Source organism: Corvus moneduloides, chromosome 2 (genome assembly GCF_009650955.1).
Source record: "Corvus moneduloides isolate bCorMon1 chromosome 2, bCorMon1.pri, whole genome shotgun sequence".
Lineage (NCBI taxonomy): Eukaryota > Metazoa > Chordata > Aves > Passeriformes > Corvidae > Corvus > Corvus moneduloides.
The window spans coordinates 26,237,464-26,264,966 of NC_045477.1; the positions used below are offsets into that span (position 1 = coordinate 26,237,464).

Sequence of the window (27,503 nt, forward strand, 5' to 3'; positions counted from 1 at the left end):
TGAATACTTTCGTTTTCTCTTTCTCATACTTCGATATGCAAAATTAAAGTATTTGTTACAGAATATGCAAATAAAACTTCTGAAATTCTTTTTCCACCATTGTAACAAGTTCTAGATTCTAAGACAGGTCATCAAAAGGCAGGAAATTCACTGACAAGTGTGACACACACTACAACCTCTGAAAGAATTAAATTGGTTTTAAAGCCCTATACATTGAACAAGGCCATTGCATACTGTAATCCAGCCTTAATTTTACCTCCGTGCAAAATTGCCAGACAAAACCACTGTATTTCATTGTTAGGGTGAGCACTTCCTCTGTGACTGAAACAGATCTCTCAGTACACAGAGACCCATGATCCTTTCCCAGAACCATTCCCAGCTTCAGAGATTTACTAATTTATTTGCAGACAATTGAGCTATCCGTATGTTTAGGATTCTCAGCTGACATAGGAAGAGACAGCGGTGAGAATTCTCACATGGAGAAAGTCACGGTAGCTTCATGAGAAGTGAACAAAACTGGGCCAGCTTAACTTTGTACCAGATTGGGTTCCAGCACTCTGATATTCATGTCATCATTGGAAACTAAGTTCCTGGAACAAATTTAATTTCTGTCTACACTTGAATAAAAGTTAAAAACCAGCTTTACAGTTCCTGCACTTCTTGTTGAATTAGTTATTAGCATGGAATCTGCTGTCAGCAAGGACTTCAAGCTCAGTAAAACCACTTCAAACAGAGCAGATCACAGAGACTGCCAAATAATATCTGATGACATTTATGATAATTAACATAAAATGGCTCTGCAATAACCCACACTGAAAACCACAGGCAGAGCCTAGATCTGTGCTCTTAGAACTCGGAAGACAGGGAAAGTTCAGTCTCCAGCAAGGCTACGAGCATTCTTCGTAGCACCTTAAACAAACAATGCTTGAGTTTCTCTGCTGCTGTGTGGAAACAGGCACTTACTCAAAGCATCTTTAATTGAACTTGTTTGCAATGTCTTCATCCTCAACTATGTCTCAGGCTTCAGCTTCAGCTATCCCAATCTCTCCACTTTTCTTCCTTTACATTAAATGCACACTATGTTTCTAATTAATGCAGCCAGCAAATCCTGACAACTTTCATTCCTCTACATGCATTATTTCTTCATCTAGGTCATCCTCTGTCCCACTCTGGCCTTTCTCAGGATCAGATGTGGCAGTCTGGTAAAGTTCACGCTGACTGGGAAAAGGGAAACATACCCCTCCCCCCATCCCTTCCCCCACCGCCCCACCACACCTCTTAAAAAGGAAAGTAATGAAGACCCAGGGAAACTACAGGCTGGTCAGTCTCACCTCTGTGCCTGGCAAGATCATGGAGCACATCCTTCTGGAAATTATGCCAAGGCACACAGAAAGTAAGGAGGTGATTTGCGACAGCCAACATGGCTTCCCTCACAGATTTGAGGGCCTTCCGTGATGGGTGAGGGCATCAGTGGATGAGGGAAGAGTAACTGATGCCATCTACCTGGACTCATACAAACAAAGCACACGACACTGTCCCACACAACATCCTTGTCTCTAGACTGGAGAGGCCCAGACCACACCACAGTGGATAAGGATTTGGCTGGATGGTCACACTCAAGCAATGCAGTCACTGGCTCAGTGTTCCAGTGGAGAGCAGCAATGAGTGCCGTTCCTCAGGGGCTGGGACTGGGACAGTTGAACACCTTTGTTGGCTACATGGACAGTGGGACTGAGCACACCCTCAGTGAGTTCGCCCACAACACCAAGCTGTGAGGTGCAGCCAACACGCTGGAGGGAAGGGATGACACCTGGAGGGACCTGGACAGGCCTGAGAGCTGGGCCAGTGCACATCTCATGAAGTTCAACAAGGCCAAGCACAAGATCCTGCGCCTGGGCCAGGGCAATCCCAAGCACAAACACAGGTTGGGTGGAGAATAAATCAATAGCAGGCCTGAGGAGAAAGACTTGAGGGTGTTGGTGGATGAGAAGCAACATGCTCCTGCAGCCCAGAAAGTCAAACACATCCTTTTGCACACAGCCAGGATGTGCTTGGTTTTCTGGGCTGCAACCACAGCAGTGTGGCCAGCAGGGCAAGCAAGGTGATTCTCACCCTCTGCTCTGCTCTGCTCTGGTGAGACCCCACCTGGAGTCCTGCATCCACATCTGGAGCCCACAACATAAGAAGGACATGAACCTGCTGGAGAGAACCCAGAGGAGGGCCACCAAGATGACCAGAGGGCTGGAACACCTGTACTATAAAAGCAGACTGAGAGAGTTTGGGTTGTTCAGTCTGGAGCAGAGAAGGCTCCAGGGAGACCTTAGAGCAGCCTTCCTGATGGCAACCTGATAGAGAGCTGGAGAGGGACCTTACAAGGACATGTAGGGGGACAAGGGGGAATGGCTTTAAACTGAAAGAGGGTAGGTTTAAGTTAGATATAAGGAAGAGATTCTGTTCTGTGTGGGTAGTGAGACACTGGAACAGGTTGCCCAGAGAAGTTGTGGATGCCCCATCCATTGAAGGATACCAAGGCCAGGTTGGATGGGGCTTTGAGCAACTTGATCAAGGGAAAGATGTCCCTACCTGTGGCAGGAGGGCTGGAAATAGATGATCTTTAAGGTCCCTTCCAACCCAAACCATTCTAGCATCCTCTGAATTCTATGTCATGGGATCCCAGCTCTCAATGCATAACTTGGAGAAAAGATTGCTGTGATTACTCATCCCTTCTTGTGGTAAACTTCTGTTTTTTGTCATGATTTGCTATGCACTTCTCATATCTCACTTCCCAAGTTCTGCTGCCCTCAACCAGAAAGTTGCTTCCAAAGTATTTTAATGACATCTGTAGCGGGTTCAGTTCGTAAACCGGGTGGAAACACCAATTAAGTGCAGTGGTTTGGTTCAAAATATCCATTACTTACTTATTTTCCTTCTGTGAGATAAGAATTAGGAGAAAGCAAAGCAGGCACAAAATTTAAAAGAATAAAGAAGTTTCTTAATAGACCTAAAAGAAAGGAAAAAAGTCAGACTAAACCTTCAGAACACTTTCCTCCCCCCACCTTTCTCTCTTGTCCCACTGACAACGTAAAAAGACAACCCTTGAGATTTTCAGTCAGTTTACCACCTCTATAATAATCTTTTTCAGTTCACTTAGGGAGAGGAGTCTCTCTTGCTCATGCTATGGAGAGGACACATCTCCACAAGAAACAGTTCTCTCATGGCTTCAGTATCACAGTGAGACAGCCGCCCGGGATGGTTCTCTGCTTGCATGTGAGAGTCCCTTCCCTCGACTTACAGCTTTCCCACAACTGCTTTTGAGGGTCCAATCTTGAGCTACTGGGGTACCATTTTAAGGATGAGCTGTTCAGAAGCAAAGGTTCTCTTCACCTATCTCTGGGAGCATCTTCATCTCTAGGAACAGAGGTCTTCTTCCCTGGGAGCAAGGCTCTTCATCACTTTCATCTCTCTCTGCCCAAGCTTACCATCAAATCACAGCTACTTCAACATTTGCTTATTTCAGCACAGGTACTTTCGCTCACTGTTGCAATTTGAACGCTCCACCTCCCCCATGCTTCATGAAATTACAATGGGTACTCTGATGTATCATAGTCCATCACCATAGCCTTACAAAGGAATTTCAGCTTCTAGGTTTGAAGCATCTCTTTCTCCTCTCTCAGGGTTTCAGCTCTTCGTTCTTCACTGACTTTGGTGTCTTTATGGTGTTCTCTTCACGTGCCTTCACCCTTCTGTTCCTTTTGACTCGGGAGAGGATTGCTATCTGGAGGCTTCATCTGTTGTGGAGGGAACTTACAACACTAAAAGGGTTCATCTCACCCGGGCCTTGCAGCTGGAATTCACCTCTCGCTGTTGGTCACATGATCTTTGCCGGGCAGTGGACTCAGATGAATTTTTGGCTGCACTTGATGATGGGGAGGCCTGCCTGGCCGAGCCGCACTGCAGGGCTGCCTGCACGGAGCAGGGCTGCAGGTGGAACAAGGCCACTCAGCTCCACGATGGCTGTCTCCTGGCTGGCTTGGCCCACACTGAGGGGGCCGTGCCGGGTGTCCAGCGAGCAGAAGCGGCTGAGAGATCTCAGCCAAGCCACGCTGTGGCCGACCCGGCCAGGCTGTGCCGAGCAGGGCCCAGCCCGGCCCCACTGGCCACACCGCAGCCCCCAGTTACCTGTCCGAAAGCTGGAAGCAAGAGAGGCTTTCCTGGGGTTTGTCCGTTCTTAAATGTGGATCACAGAGGTGTGTCAAGCTTCTTAAGTGGCTTTAAAAAGTTGTCATTATTCAAACTAGCCAGTTGATTGGTTCTATTGCATCTAGAGGAAGCTGTAAGCACCTCTTTGCAAAGAATCACTTCTGTGGCTGATGGAGCCTTCTTTAACTAAAAACCCAAACTATGCTAAACCATGACAACATCTTAAGTAATTCTTCCCTACGCAAAGTATCTAGCTGTCTAATTTCTGGTTCTGAATTAATTTCTATAGTAAAGATCTTCCATGATGACAACTTAAGGTTGGACTTCTCTTATTTAGAAGAGAGTTTGCTCTCTTCCATAATCTCCTCTATTCCATTACATCTTTTAGGTTTTTTATGTTTATGCAGCAATCTTGTATCCAGTACGCAACAAGTCTGCACATTTTCTATATCTTAATATCCTCTTGTCTTTGCATCAGATTTGAGCACTACTTCTTTTACATTTGAGTCATGACACTGCTTACTTTTTGCCCATTTCTTTCTCCAGCCTTGTTTCTTATCTTTACTTACATAAGCATATCTTCTTCCTCTCCATGCCCTTGTCTAAAACACAGCTATGATATCTATTCACATGCATTACTAATTCCAAGGTCAATGGTAAATACTCAGTAAATAATCCAGTGTTACTGTGAATAGCACATCGAAAACCTCAGAACAGTGGAGCGTCAAAATCCTATATTGAGTTGAAAAAATCAAGTGGATGAAAATATACAGATCACCATCCCACAAAAAGCTGTAGTCAACAAGATGATCCTGGGACCCAGATGATCCAGCTGCATTTGTGTCTTGCATTATTTTCTTTATATGATCATTATCAGTCTTTCTTTTACTTATTTACATAAGACTTTAATTCACACTCGTGTGTTCCAGTGAACATCAATGCAGACCATTGTGGAACACCCGTCTGATCAAACAAAATTACCAGAACATCAGACTGCAGTCATCAGTACAGTTCAAACATGGCGTGCAGTCCTAGTGCCTGAGCAGTTCATTTCCTGCCAACTTTGATCTGTTCTCTGTCTTTTCCTCTTACGTCTCTGTCCTCACTGCTAATTATTCTGACTTGTAGCTTTCAATAGCTGAGGCCTTTTCTCTACCACTGACCCACAGAACTGCACTGGGGAAATGCTGTGGCTTAGGAAAGGAGAGGGAACCCTGACTCTAAAATTATGGTATCAGTGAGGAAGTGGAGAAACTGATACAGTATTATTTTAAAACAACCCACACAAGGGTACTCTGAAAAAAACAACCCCCAAACATATTTTTCAGTGAAAGATGTGGGCGACATTCAATTTCTGTGTTATTTCTGGTGAAAAGTATGTAAAATAAACTTTTCATTATGAAACAGCTTCATGCTTTCCCTCTGAACAAGTGCAAATCTCTTCTACATTCTGATTGCAAGACTGGATTACCTGTCCTTATCCACAATAACTGTTGTTTCCATTTTTTTATTCATAAACAAGGAAAAGAGAAAAGCAGTTTAAGACAAAGCTAAATGAAAATCATAATTTCCCTTCAAAATACTGATTTAACTTTATATTTTTCAGGTTGTTTTTCCTCAAAGGAAATCTCAGTTTCTTATTCAAAGACAGTATTTTCCTGTGGAAATTTTCAGGAGAATTACTATGTTGCCAGTAGCAGAATGATCCACAAGACTCTGCAGCTCTTAATTCACCCTGTGCAGAATTAGCATAATACACACACGTGCTTTACCCAAATCCTTCTCATCTACACAAAGCTCCTGTCTGTTCTATTTGTGTTCCCACACTGCTCAGCATCTTCCCCATGGTACCAACATTTATGCTGCTTTATGCATCCCGTTTCTTTACTCTCACCACACCCACGGGCTGGCTCCTCTCTCTACTCTGTGAAGTACCTCCATCTTTGCTGGTACAAAAGTCAAGGCACTTGGTGAAAAAGTTTGTAAAAGGAAAGAACCTTATTAAACTCTGAAAACAAGTCTCTGTGCACAAAGAGTGCTTCATTTCTTTACAGCTTCTAGTACCTGTAAAATTCATGGTGTCGCTTGGGGAAATTTCAGCACACAAACTTCTCCACTGCTGCTCATTGGAAAGCCCATCCTCTGGGATAACACATTTAAGCAGGGTGGGAAAATGCCCAAGCAACTTCACCTGGCAAAAGGAGTGAGAATATGTAAAAGAAACAGCCTTGCAAACACCAAGGTCAGAGAAGGAGGGGGACGAGGTGCTTAAGGTGCTGGAGCAGCAATTTCTCTGCAGCCTGTGGTGCAGACCATGGTGAGGCAGCTGTGCCCCTGCAGCCCGTGGGAGTTCACACTGGAGCAGAGATCCACCTGCAGCCCATGGAGCAGCCCCACACTGGAGCAGGTGGATGCCTGAGAGGAGGCTGTGACCCCATGGGAAGCCTGCACTAGATTAAGGGCACATAATAATGGATTTTTTTTTTTTGTTTTAGTCATCCAGAGAAAAATGTAATTTCAATTGTGCCAAAAAAGAAAAAAAATTGCTCAATTTTTTGCCTTTTGTACAGATTTCTGACCCCTTCAAATTAGATCAGTTTCTAAACAAAAGCATAATTTAAATGTGAAGTATCAGTGTTTCATTTCAGAAACATTTACTATTTCCTTGTTTCGGTCCTCCAGAATGAGACATTCTGCATTTTTTCTGGAAACTGTCCCATATTCACAATTTTTTTTCAGATTCAGGAAGAAACGAGGTTTGGATTTGTAATATTTTAGTTGGCAGGGGTGGGGATGGAGTAAGGATACACCTACAACTTATTTAAGAGTTCACAAGGCCTGAACTTAGAAGTTCACACAAGGCTGTGTATATATATGAGAAGTCTAGAAGTCCATGTGCTAAGTAGGTACTTAAGAGAGAAATAATTGAAAATGTCACTTACAGAGAAGATGTAAGACTGGTTTTTTGTTTTTTTTTTGAGGAAGACATGAAGAAGAATTTTCTTGGAGGTGGTGCCAAAGGTGTGATAAAGAAAGTAGCAGAAGGAAAAATAATGAGAAACATGAAGAATAAGTTTCTCTTTAGTTTCCCAAGACTAACATTTCCTTTTTGATATTAAACTCAACATTGAATACTCTCCTCTGCTTTTACTCTTTCTGAACTCTGCTGCAGGGTTTATCTTCACTCATCAGCCTCCTGAGGAGAGCCAATGAACAGAAGACAGAATTGTTCAGCCCTGCTTCCTCAGCGTTTGCCTGGGCTCTCAGCACAGGAAGCTCTGAAAAGTGCTCTCAAAAGTCAGAAGGAGGAAGCTCTCCAGCTTTGAGGAACCAGTTGATCAGGAGCATGCACAGCTAAAGGAGAGGCATGGGAAAGGGGGAGAGGAAACACTGACACTGGCTGCTGAGGATATACTGGCAGGCAAGAAATGCTCCCCATGACCACAGTTAAGCTGGTGGAGGGATGGATGGAGTGAGCTGCCTGAGCCATGAAAGCAGGAACCAACATGAAGATGGCTGGGAAGACTGTGTATGTTTTTGTGCTGCTCACCATCACCAAGGTCATGAGATTATCAGGTGAGTCTAACTCGGACCAACTGGCCATTGGGATGTAAGAACGGGAAATGTGCATAGCTCCTTTCTTTCTAGAAAATCATTCAGTGGATTTTATTAAGTGCTAAAATTTATGAAGCACAATTAAGGCATGCTTTCCCAATATCCACTCCTGCTCCTCTTTTCTTAGTGGTCACAAGGCTGCCAGGAATTTTCCCTGTGACTTCCATGTAAGCAACTATTTAGAGACCCTTAGCTGGGAATGTACAATTTGTCACAAATGGCCTTTTACGGAGACCTCCAAATCCACGTCATCTGAGAAACTGATCCTTTTGACATACTAAAAATGTCAAAAAATAAATAAAAATATGCCTGGGAAAGTGTTTGTGAAGTTGAAGCTTTTGGACATGTAGTTTCTGCTGAAGAGAGGCTGCAGGCACTCTGAAATAGGGCAGGGATCTCTTGCATCTTTTAGAGGAGAAGTGGAAGGTCTCTGATGCCCTGACAGAGGAGAGCAGTTTCTGCAATTTTGTTCTAAGGGGCACGACCAGTATCAAGATGGGAAAGGCTTTTGTGCCAAGGGCAGTGGCAGTCCAGATCTTCTGTCCTTTAGTGTAGTTGACTTAGTCTTAATGCAGTTTAGCTACAGCAGTTAATGTTTCCCACATACTGCTCATTTGCATTTTTAGAGCTTGTGTTCTTCCAGACACCATGCAGCAATCCAGGGACTTGATAATGGAACTAGGGATTTGAGGAGCAGTTCCAGAAACTTAAACTGTTTCTGTACAGGAGGAAGAAGGCAGATAGGTCCATGAGATCAAAATTAAACTTCAGACATCTCTGAATAATGTGTAACATGCATGTGTCCATTCCTATTATGGACAGATAGAACTAAACTAAATGGACAAGAGTTTACTTCATTCCACTTGGTCAGAAAATAAAAATATCTCCTTTGTCATATTTTAAAGCAAAACAGATGCAGTCATTGTTGGCAGTGATGGAACATCCACCTATAATATGTTTGAGTGATAATAAAGGATCCCAAATGGTTACCTCAGTGCTACCCACTGGAAAAAATTTAAATACTTCATGAACATTATTAAACTTTGAATCACTAACCTCACAACAGGCATACTGGTGATAAAAAAATCTGTCCCTATTCTGTAGGTAAAGAACTATGTCAAAAGAATACTGAGGAACCTGCTCAAGTTCATACAGATTAATTTCGGTAGCATCAGAGACCATCTACATTTTTGAATACAGTTGCTCAAAAAGTAAAGGAGTGCAGATACACCACAGAATGTTGAAGAAAATGGAGAGACAGGGGAACCCTACTGGCAAAAATTATTTTAAAAAATTCACTTTGCTGGAAATATTTTAAAAAGTCCAATGCCAAAAACTGGGGGGTTTTCACCCTAAGCTACTTGGATTTTAATTTCTTGGTGTCTTGGTTAATGAAATATATTGCCATTCAAAGAATGTAGAAAAAGATGTTCCATTAAAATCTTATTTCACACCTGAAATCTCTTCCTCCAATCTGCTCCCAATAAAAAGCAGCCCACGTTTGATGGGAAGTTTTTAGCTAGCACTGATCCTAAACTTGTTTCCTTCTATGTTAGGGTGGCTCCTCTGAGCAAGATCTAGTGGCAAGGGGTTTTTTTTCTTCAGAGATCACAGGCTAAATGTGTCAAGCTGATCCAATGTGTGAACTTTGTCCACATAATTTTAGTCATGTATGTCATACACAGTGTTGCATGAAGGTCAGAAGGATCTATGTCCCCCCCTTCTGAAGACTAGAGCAAGCTACTCTGAAAAACATAAAGTAGTGAAAAAACTGTTGTGTGTAACCAGACTTTATCGCCATTAACATTTTCCTTAACATTTCCTTAGTGTGTTGTTTTTGTGTGACTGGGTTAGTTTTTACCACAGCAGATGAGACAGCTTAGAAAAAAGGCTTGAGGCTGCTTCATAATTGTCATACCTAGAGCTGCCCTCAGGTAGAGTTGGATAATAAGCTACTGAAGCTGCTGGGGCATGATCTCTACTAAAACTCCTTTCGTGATGATCCTCAAGAGCAGCAGTGAAAAAGACTCAGCATTAAAATATTTTTGGTAATGCTTTGAAGATTTCTCTAGTTTAACTAAGCACACGACACCTCAAGTGGTTGTGTACATACTCCAAAGGGAAGTGGTAAGGACAGATAAGATCTTTCATGAGAAGTCCATGCAATAAATCTCTTTTTATTGAAATAACATTTGCAGCATTTGACTGGGTAAGTCCTGCCTCTGTAGTTGCATCCTGTGACAATGGGTATGTCCAACTGCTTCACAGGAAGTTGCAAGAAATCTATTATCAGTAATGAGATGTGATTTTCTATGGTTGTTCAGTTTTATCAATAGTGCAAAATTGAAGTCTGTGACATTGTGCTGGAATTGTAGAGTATGAGGTGAATAAAAGTAAAGTTGATTTACAGAGCAACCTAGCTATAGTTCAAGTTCTCCTACATAACTTTCTTGAATGCTACTGCTTTCATTTAGTTTCTTTCCTTAATAAAACTGGCAAATTCTTTTTCACTAGTGTACTAGTGTTTCATTGCCTTTTGACTCTCTCTGTCCTAGTATGTTTCACTGCACCTGTCTCTATTGCCTTCTATTCTAGTTTATGGTGGAGTCTTGCTCCAGATATAAAAAATCATAGCCTAAAAAAACTATTATGCTAAACTTATACTTGTCTCCATTTTACTATTTCTTTGCTGCTCCTTTGGGACTATGTGCTGGAATCGTTCTGACTTCTTTTACCCTAAAAACATCTTAATCCAAGCAGCCTGTTTTTCTCATCCAAATTCTTAGAAAATAATTCTGTACTATTTTGAGCAAAAATTTTCTTAGAACGCATCTAAATTGCCATAGTACAACCTTCCAGGCGTGTCCTTATGATACCAACATTTTACTTTGCTGTGGTCCAAACACACTGAGTGCATTCCTGTCTGAACTTGTCTGCTTTCAAAACCACAGAAGGAAGGAATTTCAGTCTTGCAAGTTGACCACATACTTCATGACCTACAAAGGAAGCAGATTTTCGTTAACTGCGAATGCACTTCTAGAGACACATGTTACTTAAAACTCACAGCTGATATATTTTGTAGTTAGAGGTACAATCATTCATAAGAAAAAAAATGTGTAGGGGATTTTCTTATGCTGCCTTATCTTGGTGTTGAATAAGAAAATGCTGGGATGAAAACTACCGTCCTAAAGATAAGCACTAAACAGGGTATGACTGAGATTTTAATCGTATAAAAGTGAGGTCGTAAGTATGTTTTCACAGCAGTCCCTTATCTGCTGTCAGCAAAGAGTGAAAAAAGAAGGCACACAACCTACAGTTTGCAGTCAATGATCTATTTTTGTTTAGAATAGTAGGAAAATGCCGCTTAAGCGTAAGTGAAGAGTACTTGGTTTATTTTTCTTCTCATGTGGCCGAGAGTAAAAGGCCAAGTTCAGCACACAGAACAAAATATAAAACAATCTGCATCTGTTTCTGTAGTGAGAACTGGAAGCACTTTGTTACACGTGGTGTCACAGTGCTACTCTTAAAGCAATTCTACCCAAGGCACTTTGACATCCAGTGCAAATCCCTTTTCCCCTCATCCATTCCAGCTCATATTCTGCAAGGACAAAGATGTACTTACTTTGCATACAAAAGGAGCAAAGTTCAAAGTTTACAGCCAGACTGGTGTACTATGTAACAGCTTGTTAAGTTCAGTGATGATTTATTATCAGCTGAGGATTTGGCCAACAGTGTTTGTTCTCTAAACTGCATGACTGACACATCGTTTAAACACCAACTAATTTCTTCATTTAACAAGTGTACACATCCTTTTTTTTTCTACACAGTCATGTTTATATCGAGACATAACTTATTTATGTGAGGATAAATCACTGAATCACTGGATCGAATTGCAGTGATGAAAATAAATAAACAATTTGAGCATCAAAACAAGCACCTATTTTATTGAAAAGCTGGTTTTAATACTGATTGAGGCATGGTTCTCTATTCTACTTTCCAGTCAAAATTTGTTGTACTACCTGGTTTTATCATTATGACATTTTTAGCTGCTGAATTTCAGCACACATCTATCATTCTACTCATCAAGGTCAATTGGTTCTTTTAGTGTGACATATCAGTTCTTTACACTAATGACACTGTATTCTTCCTGCTTTCAACAAATTCCCTCACACACTCCTGATACAGCCAATGCCATTAGTAAAAAAGTTAAACGGAATTACAGCAAAAATCATCTGCTGAGAAACATTATCAGCAAGCTACCTTCAACCTGGCACCTCCATTTAACTGCCTTTTCTTTCCCTCCTTACCCCAGTTCTTTATCCATCATGTAGTTGTCCCTTTATTCTTTCAGCCTAATTTTTTTCAAGAGGACACTGTATCAAACACATTAACATCTTTTCATTGCCTTCAAAATCAGTTGTGTTGAAAGACTGCTTGAAAAGATACTGGAGAAAGCTCAAGACGATCGAAAGATCATAGAAAAGTTACACACTAGGAACTGGCAACTGCAAAGGTATATTCCACCTTGAATGGGAAGACTGAAACCTTGGGATCACTATTGAGTGCTATCAGTGTCCTCAGCCCTCTGCAACATATAAAGTCACGTTGAAGTTTGCAATCTAAAAAAATCCAGCCATGCTATGAGCACTTCATATTGTAAAACCAATGACAAAGTGTGTAAGGTTGCTATTTCAGCTTGCATGAAACAGCAAGAAAGAGTGACACAGTATTGGTGGCAAGAAAAGTACTGCAACTGGCATGGTAGTGGTGACAGAAAAGAAATGTGTCAAAAGAAGAGCAAAATAACAACTTGAGTATGAGGAAGAAAGGAATTTCTGAAGATAAGGAAAAAGCCTAACTAGAATTAAATGAGAATAGGATATCTTTTCGAGGAATAATGATAAGTATGGATAAAACAGTATGAGTGTGAAACTAGCAATAAAGGTGTAAGTCTTTTAATGTGTCCTTTAAAAGATATATGTGTGCTGAAAAAGCTGTGCTCTCAGTTTCAAGAAACAGAGTCATATGAGCTTAGGTCAGCTCTTTGATGTATTTCTATAATGAAAATTAAAGTAGTCTTACTACTTACTACTCACCTGAAACACAGGGGTGTTTTTTAGCCTACCCTCCATCCTGTGCTGTTGTGACTATGTTCTCACAGTCACAAAGCCACAATATACGAGTCTGTCAGTATGTTAGCAATTCCTACCCTAGTGCAAAGCACTTCTATTTATCTTTCATTTCATTCTAGACAAGCCTTGCGGAGTGTCACAGGAACTCTGTGGCAGTAGAGGGGGAACGCAGATGCAGAACACAGATACTGTTGTATCTGAACTCTTCCAAGCGTCCGGTGCTGCCTTTTTAATTATGACTTGCTGTGACTCATATATTACATTCATTCCAAGATACAGTTAGGCATTTGCTGTGGTATGATCATTGTTTCAGTTCATTATATCTCTAAGTTTAATATCTGCAGGGGGTGTAGGGGGAAGATCCATCAAAATGATGTGGTAAATTGTTGCTCTAAGAAATAAAGAATCAGTAGGATGTCTGAGCAATATGTTGGAGAAAGTAAAGCAGTCTCTTTATAGTGCAAAAACTCTTTAACAGTTAAATTTTGGAAGAGGCTGTCATGGAAATTGAGGCAATAAAAAGTTCTACTGTGGTTTAAAACCTGCTATAAAGAATAACAGAGGCTGGAAATCTTTCGTGTTTGAAAGCAACCAGAAGCACTTTCAACCTGCGTAGCTGTGTCTGATTTTGCAGTGATTCCCCTCAATAGTTTAGTGGCTTCACCATCAAATTTTCCTGTTTTTAAAATCTTTCTTCTTTTAGTGTGGGAAAGTCTCTGAGAAACAGGAGAAATGACTAAATAAGTGATACTGCAAAGAAGCTGGTGCAACTAGTTATTCATGAGAGCTGTCGAACACTCTACATAAACCACACTGAAGAAAAAGGAGCAAAGTCAATTACAGTAATCTTACCATGACAACAATAACCAGCACATTTTTGAAACACAAATGTGAACTCCTCAACCGAGTTTGTTTTTTCCTGAGAGAGGATATGTCCATTTTCAAACATAAAAGTGGAATCTGTCATTGTGCTGGAATGTGCACTCAATGCACTGCAATAGAGCTTGAGAACCTTCTTAGACATGGCTTGAAGTCTTCTTCAACAGTCAAGGAGAGACAATGAGGCATAATTAGATTTCAAAGGCTGGAGTAAAATTGGAGGACCTCAGTCTAAAGGCCTGCTACTGTCAGATGAGTCTCCAAGGTGAAACCTGTTCACAATGGATTTGCATTCACAACCAAAATAAAACGGTTCAGCCTGGTGCTGTACAGAACTCCCAGAACCTGACTTACCTTTTTTCCACATTGGTGTGACAGGCAGCACGTAATCCTGGTTTCCTGAGCTCTGCTCTTTCTGGCTAACAGAAAAAATGATTGCTGTTTTCCAGAGTCAACTCATTGTGAAGAACATGACTGAAAATGAGATGTTATTTACAATAAATATGTGGATATATGACCTTTCATTTTATCTCTCTTGTGTGCAATGAAATATTTAACAGTACTGACATTTAATTACCATCCTACAGTTAGCACTGCACCGAGATGCAGTGTGAGCTATCACACTGAAGAGTGTGATAGCTCACACCTCTTCACATCACTTGTTCTCTGCAGGCCCACAGATGATGAGGCCTTTGCTGCACCTCTTATCCCCTTTTTCAGCCACAGCAAGCTGTCAGTTCAGCTCAGCTGTAAAATGAGATTTCACCTTGAGAGATGTAGCCATGCAACATTGCTGGTTTGTTTCTGAGCCTTTGTTTGAGTAGAGAAATGCTGATCTTCCCTAATGCAATGGTCATAAACCAATTGCTTATCACAGAGGAAACATCAGCAAATGACTTTAGCCACTTTGCAGCATGAAAGACCATTCCAGAAAACAGTGTTGTGATGACAGGTCTGAATTAGAACACTTGCAGCACTGAACCTTTCCTGTTTAACAGAATGGAATGCTGTGCTGGTTTCTGGCAGGGATAGAGTTAATTTTCTTCACAGTAGTTACTATGGAGCTGGATTTGTGCTGGAAACTGTGTTGACATTACAAGGATGTTTCGAGCAGTGCTTACACAGAGCCAAGGCCTTTTCTGATTCTCACACCACCAGTGAGTCGGCTGGGGGTCCAAAAGAGGCTGGGAGGGAACACAGCCAGGACAGCTGACCCCAACTGGCCATAGGGGTATTCCAGACCATGTGGCATCATGCTCAGCACATAAAACCAGGGGAAGAACGAAGAAGGGATGCTTGGAGCTATGATGTTTGTCTTCCCAAGTCACCATTATGCATGACGTAGTCCTGCTTTCCTGGAGATGGCTGAACACCTGCCTGCCCTTGGGAATTCCTTGTTTTGCTTTGCTTGTGTACATGGCTTTTCTTTACCTATTAACATGAGAGTTTTCTCACCTTTCTGATTCTCTCCCCATCCCACTGTGGGGGGAGTGAGCGAGAGTGAGCCAGCAGCTGTGTGGGACTTTATTGCCAGCTGGGATTAAACCACAAGAAATACTTTCGTTTGTTTAGTTCTCGTGCAGATTAAACATGCACCCTCTAGGTTTAGTGAAATTCCCAGAGGGAAGGGGAGATTGTGTCTTCCCTCAGAGCTGCTCAGTCCACATCCAAGAGCACAGGCTGGGGCAGGCAGCATAAGAAGGACTAAAAAGCAGATCAGGAGACCCAGGCAAAGGGCTTGATTGGAGCAGACCCACAAGAAGTCATGGAAGTGAGGGAAAAGGAGCTCAGATGTCATCATGTAAGAAATATGCAGCCTGACAAGTCAACAAAAGCTTGTGGAGTAGAAAAGAGGATTGAGGGAAAGAACCTGTTCTTTAGGGGTAGAGGAAGCAGAGGAAATTTATTTTCTTGTCTTTTATTTTCATGAGTATAGCCAGCAATTCTGCATTCCCCGCAGAACTGTCCCTTTCTAGCATATTGATTTATGTTCTAATAAAATATACTTTTAGATACTTAGATGGCTTTTGGTAGGCTCAGAGAAATTAGAGAAAGCAGAGTATGCCCAACTTCAGTCTAACATGAGGTCCTAGCAACATCGCCAAACTGGAGGAAATGCTAAGGCTGACCAGGAAGGACAGGATAAGGCTGAGGATAATTTCCATTTTAAGAACAGCCTTTGAGCTTGTGGATCCCATAGCTATTTGCATATTAACTTCTGGGAATATCCATTTTGGATGGCTTCTAAATAAAGTTCACTCTGTGGTAAAAACTAGCAAGTTTTGACATTTCCTGAGATTATATTTTAGCTTGAAATGGAAAGTTCATCAGAAACTGCTACGAAAATGGATTACATTATTCTTCATGGTTTGGAAGCTCCTCATCAAGTATTACCCAGGTCCAGTCCTATTTTGCTTGTAAGTCACTTCAGAGTTACTTCGGAAGCACAAATTAACCAAACCTTTGAGGATTTTTGGCAGACACATTCTTCTGTAAAAGAAATCGAATGATCATGTTTCTAGCAGCATGTACAGAAAAAAAGCAGATCGAGGAAGAAAATTCACAATTAATATTTACACTAATGCTGCTTACCTGCACTCTAGCAATGAAAGAGGCAGTAAAGTAAAAACAGTTTAACCTTTTATATTAATAAGGCACCTTTGCAAAACTAGAAAGCAGTGTGGAGAGGATAAGCAAGAAGATTTTTTACTAATAATCGGCCATCTGGGGAAAAGCTCTTGCCTTACTAAGAGCCTTCTGAATTAATAACAAGATACAGGGGATTTCACAAGCCTTCTACAAATTTTCTGTAAACCTAAACTTGTACTTAAACTTGATTCAGCAGATTATAAGCTGACTGATGTGGTTTCTTATTTGAAGTGAATGGTACCTGATTCATTCAGAGGAGAATATGAAGGGCATGGCAGAAAGCCCCACTTTCACTGCCTCTTTCTTTACAGCCTTGAAGCGTGAAAACCCATTATGTTGGGGAACTTTTACATTGCAATGAGCTCCTTAGGAGATGAAGAGTTGAAAGACAAGTAAAATGATGCTGCTTTAATATGTAAATGAAAGTGTACACAGTTAAATATGTACAGCACTGTCATTCATGCTCAACGTTTTCAAACATCATCCAAAAAATCCCAGCTCCAATACATGGGCTTGTTTGAGTGCTTGGGTTTGCTTAGTCATTTTCAGATGAGGTCAGCCATACTCTGCATGACTCGGAGCTCTGAGGCCCTCAGCAATGTAAAACTAGGAGAGGAAACACTTTGTTCTCCAATTTTCAGAGACATTCATTGAACTCATCCAGAAACTATCACGAGACAAAAGGCTTCTTTTATTTCCACTCCTGGTAAAATCATCAGAGTTTAAAACAGGTGCCTCACATTTTCTTGGAATGCGATTAGGGAGAAAAATACTTGTCATTTAAAAACACCTCCAGTGTAATAATGCATCACAGAACACTCTTAACAGCTGAAGTGTCTTCACCCCAAGGATACCTAATGCTCAAAATGAAAAGGCAAAAACCTTTAAAGGAATATATAAGAAGTTAAAAGGCAGTGAACTGTGTTCATTTTGCAAGACAGCAATCATTTCCCAAGAAAACAGTCAAACAAGCAAAAGTGCTTGAGCTGCAATGGTTCATTCACCTAGATTCAAGAAGATGATGAGGTTTCAGATAATATTATCGAGGTAAAACCAACTATAGTTTTCTCAAAGAGGCTAATAGTAATGATTTGACCAATGATTTAAAGTTGATGCTCATTAAGACCACTGCTTATAGCATTGTGAATGTTCAGGAACTGGCCCTCACATTGTGCTGAACAGCGCAGGTAATATAATTCCAGACCTGGGTAGGGGGTAGCAAAACCCAACAAAATCAGGAATCAGGTCTGCTACCATGGAGGAAGACTGACAAGAGTTTGACTAATCATGCAAAAATTAAATCTTCTAATTCTTTGCATATTCCAGATGAACTTTCAATTGCTGCTTTAGTGTATCTGCTTGGAAGATTTGGGGAGGGGGTTAACATTTTTGGAATCATTTGTGAAAAACTCATTTGTCAGTACCAATCAGATTGGTTAACTTTAGCTGTCGGTCCAGATTAATGCATGTTTTGAAAGTAGTACTCTGATTTTCTCCTCACACACAGCTTTCAGAATGCCACTAAAACCATTGCTCAGCCCAAGGAAAGAGCAACTCGTGTTCCACCAGTGACACAGGGAACTGAGAGATGAGTGGTTTACGGCCCCAAAGTTTAATGGCCACCTACTAAAAGAGGAACTGAGTGAAGTGGTAAATAGAGGTTTGTTTGGACTACAGCTATGGGTATTATTCCTGTTAACTCATTAATTGTGAATTTTCATTCACGTACATTGTGAATTCTAGGGATTCCTTGCTTTTTATTTCAGCAGGAGCCAACGGACACAAAAGTTCCATTCCCTCTCCTACTCTTCACAACCTGTGCCTCAGACTCTTCTCTGAGTCTCACCAGTGCCTCACAAAAGAGGCTGCCTATGGACGTGTAGGCAACACTAATGCACATATAAGACAACCCTGAGACATAAGGCAAAATTCTTTTGATGCCTTCAAAATCTAGAAACAAAACAATACACTTTCAAGACAGTATTAATATAGTAAGTAATATAAAAGCAGGTCTTTAATTGGAGGCATCCAGGTGTAAATATGGCAAAATGCCTATGTAATACAGGAGTTCTACAATTTTATAAGTTCAACAAATTAGCATATTTAACAATAGTGTCCAATTAAAAGAGCAGTTAGTTAAGTAATCCCCCTTTTGGTTCTGCTCCATATGGAGCACCACCCCCCAAGTTTCTAGACCCATATTTATTATGTCTAGGATACATGGTAAAAAAAATATGATGTCCTTGGCTAAAGAGGCAAGACTAAATAATATTTCAGGAATGTAGTGTAATACGTGCTAATGTTACCTTATTGTTCTAAAATGTAGGGGGAAAGGGGTAGGAAAAGTACTGGGAGCTACAGCCATGTATTAGAAATCTACAAAGCTACAAATATATGAAAAATATTTAGAAAGCTTAGGCATGACTTTCCTCCTACACAAAGCTCCATCACTGCTATGTGCGCCTGTGTAATGCCTGAGAGGTGTAGATGGCCTTTGCCCACAGTGCTGGATTCGTAGGAATGCAGAAGTAAAACTGTTTACTTTGTTGGTAGCAACAGTTCCAGAGAAAAGCCACTATCATGTGGCCAGATGTAATAGTCATATTTCTATATTTTCAGCCCTGTGAGCAACCCACTGGAGGATTTGCTGATAGAAGCACACTGTTTGGATGCTGAACTGCTTAAGACAATGGGCAGCAGTAGGGTCCTTCTCCAGTATCCAGTCTTGTCCGCTAAGATGATCCCCAGCGGGAAATTTGTTGACAGTATTGCGAGGGTTGGCTGTGACAGGCCACTGGCTCCACAACCCACAGTTACAATAAGAGATGACAGACAATGTGCAGATGAGCACAGCCATGGCCTCATGCTGGTGTGTACCAGGGCAGACGTCTCCTTGTGAAGTGCAGACCACAACTCCAAGGCTAACACATCCCTGGGCACCGTCTCACATGTTCTTTTTTTTTCTCCTCAGGGAACAGCAGAGTGTCAGTGACTGTAGGTGACAGCTCAGTACTCACCTGCCCTCTCAAAGGAAATATCACTATGCTGACATGGACAACAAGCCCCAAGGCTGGAGGCTCCTGCTCCTTGGTATACAGGGCTGATAAGAACATGACAAACAGAACAAACTGCTGTGACAACATAAACTTGATATTCAGACCACGTCTGGCTCCTGCCCTTGAGATACGGCAAGTGGGAATAGCCCAGGAGGGATATTACAGCTGCGAAATGGTATCAACAGAGGGGAATTTCCCCACGACGTACCACCTGACTGTGCTGGGTAAGGCACTCCTTGCTCCTTTTACAGTTATCCAAAGGACCATGGCCAGGCCTGGACATACAGAGCTCCTCTGCCCATGCAGCAGGGGAAGTGTGCAGCAAGAAGTGGAACTTTTTTCTTTTTTTGAAGTGAAGGAGAGAAGATTTAGATCAGATATTTGAAAGAAATTCTGTACTGGGAGGCTGGTGAGGCACTGGAACAGAGAACCTGTGGATGCCCCATCCTTTGAAGTGTTAAAGGCCAGGCTGGATGGGTCTCTGAGCAACCAGGGGTGGTGGAAGGTGGCCCTGCCCATGGCAGTGAGGTTGGAACTAGATGATCTTTGAGGTCCCTTAAAATTCCCTTAACCTAAGCCATTCTGTAATTCTTGCTGGGATAAACTCATGGATTTCATTGATAGTAGCTGCCATATCCCTTCTCTTTATTTTCCAAAACTCTTTCTGCTGTTTCCTTTCCCACTGGTTAGAAATGACAGGTGTGAAGCAATTTCCCATGTACTCACAGAGGATATGAATGGCTGAGGTGAGGCTCACCTGAGTGGGAGAGAATTGTGCAAAAGGGAAAAAGAGACACTGTCTGTCTCTTGTGCTTTGGGGCCACATCTCTGCGATGGGATGGGATGGGATGGGATGGGATGGGACCTCCAGCCTTATCCTCCTCTTTGCACTGGGTTCATTTTGGGTAGGGAACAAGAACAGCCCAGCCCTGCTGTGCCAAACTAACTCCATGCATCTCCCCTTGCTGGTGCTTTGCAGCCCCCCCCAGGCCGAGCCTGTACTGTGATGAGCAGGGGAGCCCCGTGTGCAAGGCAGCGGCAGGGAAGCCGCCGGCTCAGCTCTCGTGGGTCCCAGAGAGCAGCTCCACTGCAGAGGAAAAAGGCCACGACAACGGGACAGTGACTGTTCTCAGCAGGTTCACAGCAAGTAACACCAGTGTGACCAATGTGACCACCTGCATGATGTCCCACCCAGCTGGGAACTGGAGTGAGTCCATAGCGTGTTATCCCTTAGGTGAGTTTCCCTTTGTATGTTTGGTGTTCAAACCCCTGTTCAGCTTTGTCAGCTCATGTTCCTTCTAGGAGGGAAAATCTCTAAAAAATTCACTGAAGTCCTGCAAAGACAAGGGTATCATCCCCAGCTGCCTTTGCCCAGAAACATCACCAGCTTGTTTGTGTTCTGGACACTATTTCCCAATGGTTTCTTCCCTGAGAGGGATATATATACAAATGTTGTAGTGTTCTTTTGGTAGTGGAAATGCTGTTGGAAGCGAAGACAAATCAGTCATGATCTTTGGGATAAAATAATAACTTGGAATGAGAATATCAGCAATTTTTTTTTTTTTATGCAAACGTAAATGTTATGGTGATGCGTTTTCTTGGTCTTAAAATCAAGAGTCAAACATGGTTAGAAGGGAAAAAGGGATTTTACCTTGGTATTTGTTTTAAGGATCTTTAGGTGCGCTATGTCTAGGTCGAATGTCCTTTAATGCACACCGCAATGCCCACCCCCAAAAGATCTGGTGTAACATTATAGGTCTTACTAATTAGCATATCTATCAAAAAATTCCCCAATGAGAGGCTCAGATGAGCCCCCCTCCCCAAGGAACCTTCCCCTGGATGGTTCTATCTTAGTTTACAGAATGTGTTCTGGAGAGGACCTTGGGGTCTGGGGCACACTGATCCCTAACTGCGAAGCTTCTAAAATATTTTGTCTCTTAGCTGAACAAACAAGTCCAAGAATGTAGGCAAAAAGCACTAAGAATACAGAAGTTGTAAAAAGGTATAACAGGAGTATAAAAGAAAAGGCAAAAATCATCATGGCATCAATGATAAGAGAGAGAAAGAGAGTCAACTCTTGTGTGGCTAGCAGAAAAAAATGAATTACTTCATTCCAAGTTGTGAATGTCTGACACTGTATGACCCTTGGGTTCTGGTATTTGGTTTTCTTGTTGCTTTTGAGAACTACACATGAGTACTGAGAAAAGCTGAGTCCTTGAGAGGAGCTCAGATGTGGCATTGTGAAAAAATATTCTGAGTGTCCACTGTGGGATTTGTGGAATCTGCTTTAGTCTCCGACACAGACTCTATTTGTGTTTCTCAGCCAGGTTTCATTACTGACTTTCCCTTCTGGTGAAGGACATTCTATTTCATTCTATATTTCATTTACAAGCATGCTGAAAATATGTGTATATGCTAAAACAACTTTAATCTTCTACTGAAATAAGAGAGAAACTGAGAAGTAAGAAGATATAACTGAGACTGTCTCTTTGTGTTTAGAGGGAGACAGCTTTATCCGGTATGTCTACGCCATTCCTTGTGTTCTGCTCATTATAATCTTGTTGGGTGTCATTCACTATTTCAAGCTCTGCAGTGATAGGTATGTATGTGTGATAAGGTGCTAAGGAAATATTTTCTAGCACTGGAAGAAATATTAAAGTACTGTTTGTGTCTTGAAATAATATGATTCTGTCAGTCTGTGCTGCTGTGAATAACTGAATTAACTACATCAAATATTTCTGTACTGCTGACACTGTGCATTGCGCACATCTTCATGGAATAATGCACCTGAGTAAAATATAAATGGGAAGAAGTTGGCTGAGGGCCCTCATTGCATTGCCTGCTAAAGGGGAGCTCTTCATTCTGATAGGAATTTGTGAGAGTAAAACTGTTCTTCAGATACTGTGATAGTCTGTCAGTGTCTCTCTTGGTTAGATCAGGGCGTTTGTTCTGCTGCCTGGTAAGTTGTGCTAAATGCCAGAGGGCTGATCAATGCCAGCCTGCCATATGATCAGAAGGGACAGCAGATTGTATCTGTATTTATGAAAAAGTTCCCTGGGTGTAGCTGGAGTCTAGCCTCTTTAGGATTTCCTATGAAGAAAAAAAAGTAGTTCAAAGGAAAATCTACAGAAATCATTTGTGCAGTGGAAAGCTGAATTGGCACCTGTACTGAAGACCTCAGCTATGTTCCTCATTTGCCTGTTCAGAAACTGTTTTTCTCTCAGGCCTTTTCCCTCTGAGGTGAAGAATTAGTTCTATACAATTCCACTAACCACAAAATGTATATCCTTACAGAGAGCTTTGATTTTAATCTTTTGCTTCCATTTTATGTACAAGCTCCCACAAACATGAGAAAAGACTTCTTAAGAAAATTAAGGTGCTATAATTTCAGGATCAAATTCAAGGAGAGAGAAACATGAGAAAGCTTTACTCTTGAAGAGAAGAAAAATAAATATGTCATAAGCTTTTGATCAAAGAAACCAAGCTGTGATCCAGCCAAACATGTTTTAATATTTGTTTTCTTTTTCACAGACCATGCCACAAAACCAAGCCTCCTGAAATTGCTCCTGCACATTCCCAACAGGTAAGGACAATGCTCCAAATTAGACCATCACCAAATCAGGGATCTTCTGGTAGCCATGGAAACATGACCAGTGAAAGGAAAACATTAGATTTTTACTCTCTGCTTTCAGCAAGTACTACTGTGTCTTATATATTTACTCTTAGCTCTTTATAGGACAAAACAAAGCTTATCTTCCCTTGGAGCAAACACTAGAGGGGTGTTCCAACAGCAAACACTCAGCTACTGCCATCCTTTAATCTTAACAAGAAGTGAGTCCTAGCACATTTCCCTCATCATATCAGATACTCTGACCACAACTGCTCTCCAAATAATAATCAGGAAGGGACTCAATATCTTGGGTTGGGGAATATTAAGAAAACTATTAGTGAACAAGAAGATTAAGCAACAAGATTAACAGACACCAATAGAAAAAGAACATCTCTTTTGGTGTCCAGAATGGTAATGTGAGTTTTGAAGGCCAGTCTTTTTCTTGCATGGTGAATCTACAATCAAAGAAACAATCATACTCAAGGCAAGGGAAGGAGTGCTGAGCTGCAAACTGGGAGATATTATTGGATTCCCTATGTTGTTAGAAGCTTTCTGTGTAGCTGATCAATTCACCTGTCAGCTCTGTCTCTGTTCTCTGCTGCCAAACCCAAATAAGAGCATCTCTATGCAGACAAGATGTGTTACAATTATATTGTATCTGTGCACCCACAGTATACACTAGCCTCCAAATCTGTCATCGTTTAAAAGACGCTTCAGTTTCTGAAGAGACTTAGTCGAATCTAGTTATTAGTGTTCTGCTGTTCCTACCTCCCCGTTGTTGCTGACAGATGCAGCTGCATTAATGTAAAATAATGATTTAAGTACCAGTGTTCTTGCTGTCATGTCATGTGACTTTTATTAAATTGTAGGCTGATGGAGGAATGAATCAAGGTCAACACTCCAGCATATTATTTGTTCTTTCTAGAGAATTAGAACCTAATACAATTTTTTTTTTTTCAGGCCAAAATAAGTAGAGTAAAAGGGGAAAAAAAGGAGGCAAGTGAAACAATACCTTAGCTTTACACTCCAAATCTTTGACAGGAACAGCAATCCGTTTTCCTTGGTAGAAAAAGCAATAGAAGGGGTTTTTTCCCTTAGCCGAAGAGGAATAAATATGAGAGCACTATTTCCCAGTTATTTTCTTCAGTCCAGATGAAAGATTTGCAGAGTCTTGCCAAACTAAACTCCTCCTTGTATTCACACTTCTTGGTTTTGTTTTGCTAGGATGACACGATGGAAGTGGAACCTTATACTACTTATGTGCAGAAGGAGAATGTAATTTACAACTCAGTGTCTGATCTGACAGTGGGGCAGAATCTTCCACAAGACCTGTGTACAGAAACATGAATGATTCAACAACACCGGAAAAGGAAAGAGGTACTTTATAGAAGACTGCTTATAGAAAGAAACTTCTCAGAGGATTTCTTCAGATTTTGGAGCAGCATAGACCACTAGGTCTGTTCAAACACCTCTGCCTGCTGATGAGTCCATAGTTCTTTTTTTCCCCATTTTGCTTTCTTCCTTGGAAAAATGTGTTATTCCTTGGGAAGACGTGACAGACCACACACCACAGTTTTTCCTGGAAAAGAAGTTGTGACCAGTCTTCCCTTTGCTGTTCTTGCCGTGGAGATCCTAGTTTTGTCAGTCACTTGTAGTTACTTTGATGCACTTGACACTATGATGCACACATTTGGGAGACCAGAGGAGTGTTATGTCTGAACTAAAATGAAACACTCTTCCACCAACAGCCACTTTTTTCTAATTCATATGTTAGTAACATGTGACCTGAGTACTGATCATCACTGAATACCTCAAATAGCAGAAGATAATGGTAGGGAAGACTTGGGTTTTGAAAATGGAAATAAAGGAGAAATTTAGAAGGTCATCCACTAAGAAAGAGACTGCACTAGCATGACTAATTGACTTGTTAGGTTCATATCCAGTATTTTGAGAAGCCATTATGGGATGTCATCCAGAAGAACCTGGACAAGGTTAAGAAGAGGGCCAATGGGAATCTCATGAGGTTTAACAAGACCAAGTGCAAGGGGCTGCACCCAGGCTGAGACAACCCCCAGTATCAACACAGGCCAGGGGATGAACAGATTAAGAGCAGCCCTGCTGAGAAGGACTTGGGGTGGATGAGAGGCTGGACACAGCCCAGCAACATGCACTTGCAGTCCAAGAAGCCAAACACATCCTGGCTGCATCCAAAGCAGTGTGGCGAGCAGGGGAGGGAGGGGATTCTGCCCCTCTGCTCTGCTCTGGTGAGACCCCACCTGCAGTGCTGCATCCAGATCTGGGGTCCTCAGCACAGGAGGGACATGGATCTGCTGGAGCAGATCCAGAGGAGGCTATCAAGATGATTAGAGGGATGAAGCCCCTCTCCTATGAGGAAGGCCTGAGAGAGCTGGGATTGTTCAGCCTGGAAAAGAGAAGGCTGCAGGGTGACCTAATTGCAGCCTTCCAGTACCTGAAGAGAACCTGCAAGAAAGACAGAGATGGACTTTTACAAGAGTGTGCAGTGACAGGGCAGGGGGGAATGAATTCAAACTGAAAGAGAGTAGGTTTAGATTAGATATTAGGAGGAAGTTTCTTTTCTGTGAGGTGGTGAGACACTAGAAGAGGTTGCCCAGAAAAGCTGTGAATGCCCCGTTGCTGGCAGTGTTCAAGAACAGGTTGGATGGAGCTCTGAGCAACCTGGTTTAGTGAAAGGTGTCCCTGCCAGTGCCAGGGGGGTGGACCTTGATAATCTTTAAGGTCCCCTCCAACCCAAACCACTCTATGATTTTGTGATGTCCACTAAATATGTTCATTCTGTGTTTCAGATCACTGGTATGATTATTTTCCCATAAGATTCTATGAAGATACGGCATTCCTCTCTTTCTTAAGAGTATAAGCATTAAGATGCTGTAAAATAATTTTGTTACTCAAAACCCATAGACTACTTTTACCAGAAACAAACGTAAAATATTTCACAAAACAGAACAATTACAAATACATCTTCTATAAATGTGCAATAATGTACAAAAATGATCAAATGCTTGCTAATTGTAGTCATATTTATTATAACTACAACAAATGAAGTTTTTTTCATTTGTATGTCTAGATATTTTACTCATATTCTTTTCAATGTACTTGCAAGTTCACGTTTTACTCTGTAAATTAGCTTATATATCTTATTGTGTCTCATTTTGAGGTGACTTGTTCCCACCTTCACAGAATATCCTTTGGGAATAAGTAAAATAAATTGTCCTCCATATAATAGCAGTTCTCAGACTTTTTGGATTGATGCCTTTCTACCTAAAGCATGAAATGACTTTACAGTAAGAGTAAAGAAATATATTTATAAACCGCTGTTGACTACCTCTTATTTCAGTATTTTAAAAGACTGACTGGGTACTTGGTCTGATTGTAGCATCAGAACTGGATTTTTCCTTTAGATTTAGAAATGTCTTTTGACACACATTGCTAGAGTTTTCTTTTGAGCAAAGCTCCCAAGGGCTATGACACAGTGCTTGGAAAACAGACTTCTAGACTGATTGCAGTTCCCAAATGTATTACTCATGTAGACCGATAGAGTTATTTACTCTCACTCTAGCAGCTATGAAACAGCCACTCTTGTCCAGGTGCTCTCTGCATGCAAGTATTGCTTTTCTCCACTTCTGCATGGCATTTTAGAGTGGAAGGGATCAAAGCTGAATATCAAGCAGCTACAAACAACTTTTAAAGGAACTTCCCTTTCCAGTGACTGACCAAGGAAGAGAGACAGTCAACACAGGCATAATCCTCTGAAATTCTCCACTTAAAAAAGGTGTAATACTGACCAGTGATATTTTTTCCCACTCAAAAATAGAGTTGCATCCCTTCTTAAGGCTTTTTTTCTGTGGACTAGAAAGTGGTTTATGTTGTTCAGTGTTCATAAATGGGGTTCATCAGCTCTTGAAGGTAGGTTGTTGCCAGTTTGTAAGCAATATATTACATTTACAGACGTGTATCACCTACTAAACTGCTCTCTAGCTGTGGGGTTTTATGATCATTCACAGGCCTATCACACTGAACTAAATCACATAAGTTCCAGACCTGGACATTGCTAAGTTGCTAATTGGTTGATTATTTTCTTTGTACTTTACTTTATTCCACAATCAGACCTGCTATGGGCAGAAAACAGGATTTTAGTTTGTGACTGTGGTAAATAGTATTAAGAGTCTTATGTATACACACATATACAAGTGCATTTTTTGTCCTTAGCAGCACAGAAATCTAAAGCAGAGAGTCCCTTTGTGCACTCCTCTTTCTCTGTCAGGGTGCTTGCTGCTCCTCTCTGCACTGTGCTGCTGTTGTGGTGCAGGCATCCTCCACACA

At 41.4% G+C, this 27,503-nt stretch overlaps 1 protein-coding gene across 1 annotated transcript; it reads left to right on the forward strand.

Moving 5' to 3' along the window:
* The first annotated feature begins 7,472 nt into the window (after positions 1 to 7,472).
* CD200R1 (CD200 receptor 1) lies at positions 7,473 to 25,415 on the forward strand. Its single transcript, XM_032098579.1, has 6 exons — positions 7,473 to 7,776; positions 19,447 to 19,755; positions 20,511 to 20,765; positions 22,031 to 22,130; positions 23,063 to 23,114; positions 24,366 to 25,415. The coding sequence occupies exons 1-6, from the start codon at positions 7,689 to 7,691 to the stop codon at positions 24,486 to 24,488; spliced, it is 927 nt and encodes a 308-aa protein (XP_031954470.1). The 5' UTR covers positions 7,473 to 7,688; the 3' UTR covers positions 24,489 to 25,415.
* Positions 25,416 to 27,503: the final 2,088 nt, after the last annotated feature.

Excerpts from the sequence above, each read along its gene's own strand:
- CD200R1 (XM_032098579.1), top strand. The coding sequence starts at position 7,689 with ATGAAAGCAGGAACCAACATGAAGATGGCTGGGAAGACTGTGTATGTT. Across the intron at positions 7,777-19,446 it reads CAAGGTCATGAGATTATCAG|GGAACAGCAGAGTGTCAGTG; the intron begins GTGAGTCTAACT and ends TTTTCTCCTCAG. Across the intron at positions 22,131-23,062 it reads TTCAAGCTCTGCAGTGATAG|ACCATGCCACAAAACCAAGC; the intron begins GTATGTATGTGT and ends TCTTTTTCACAG.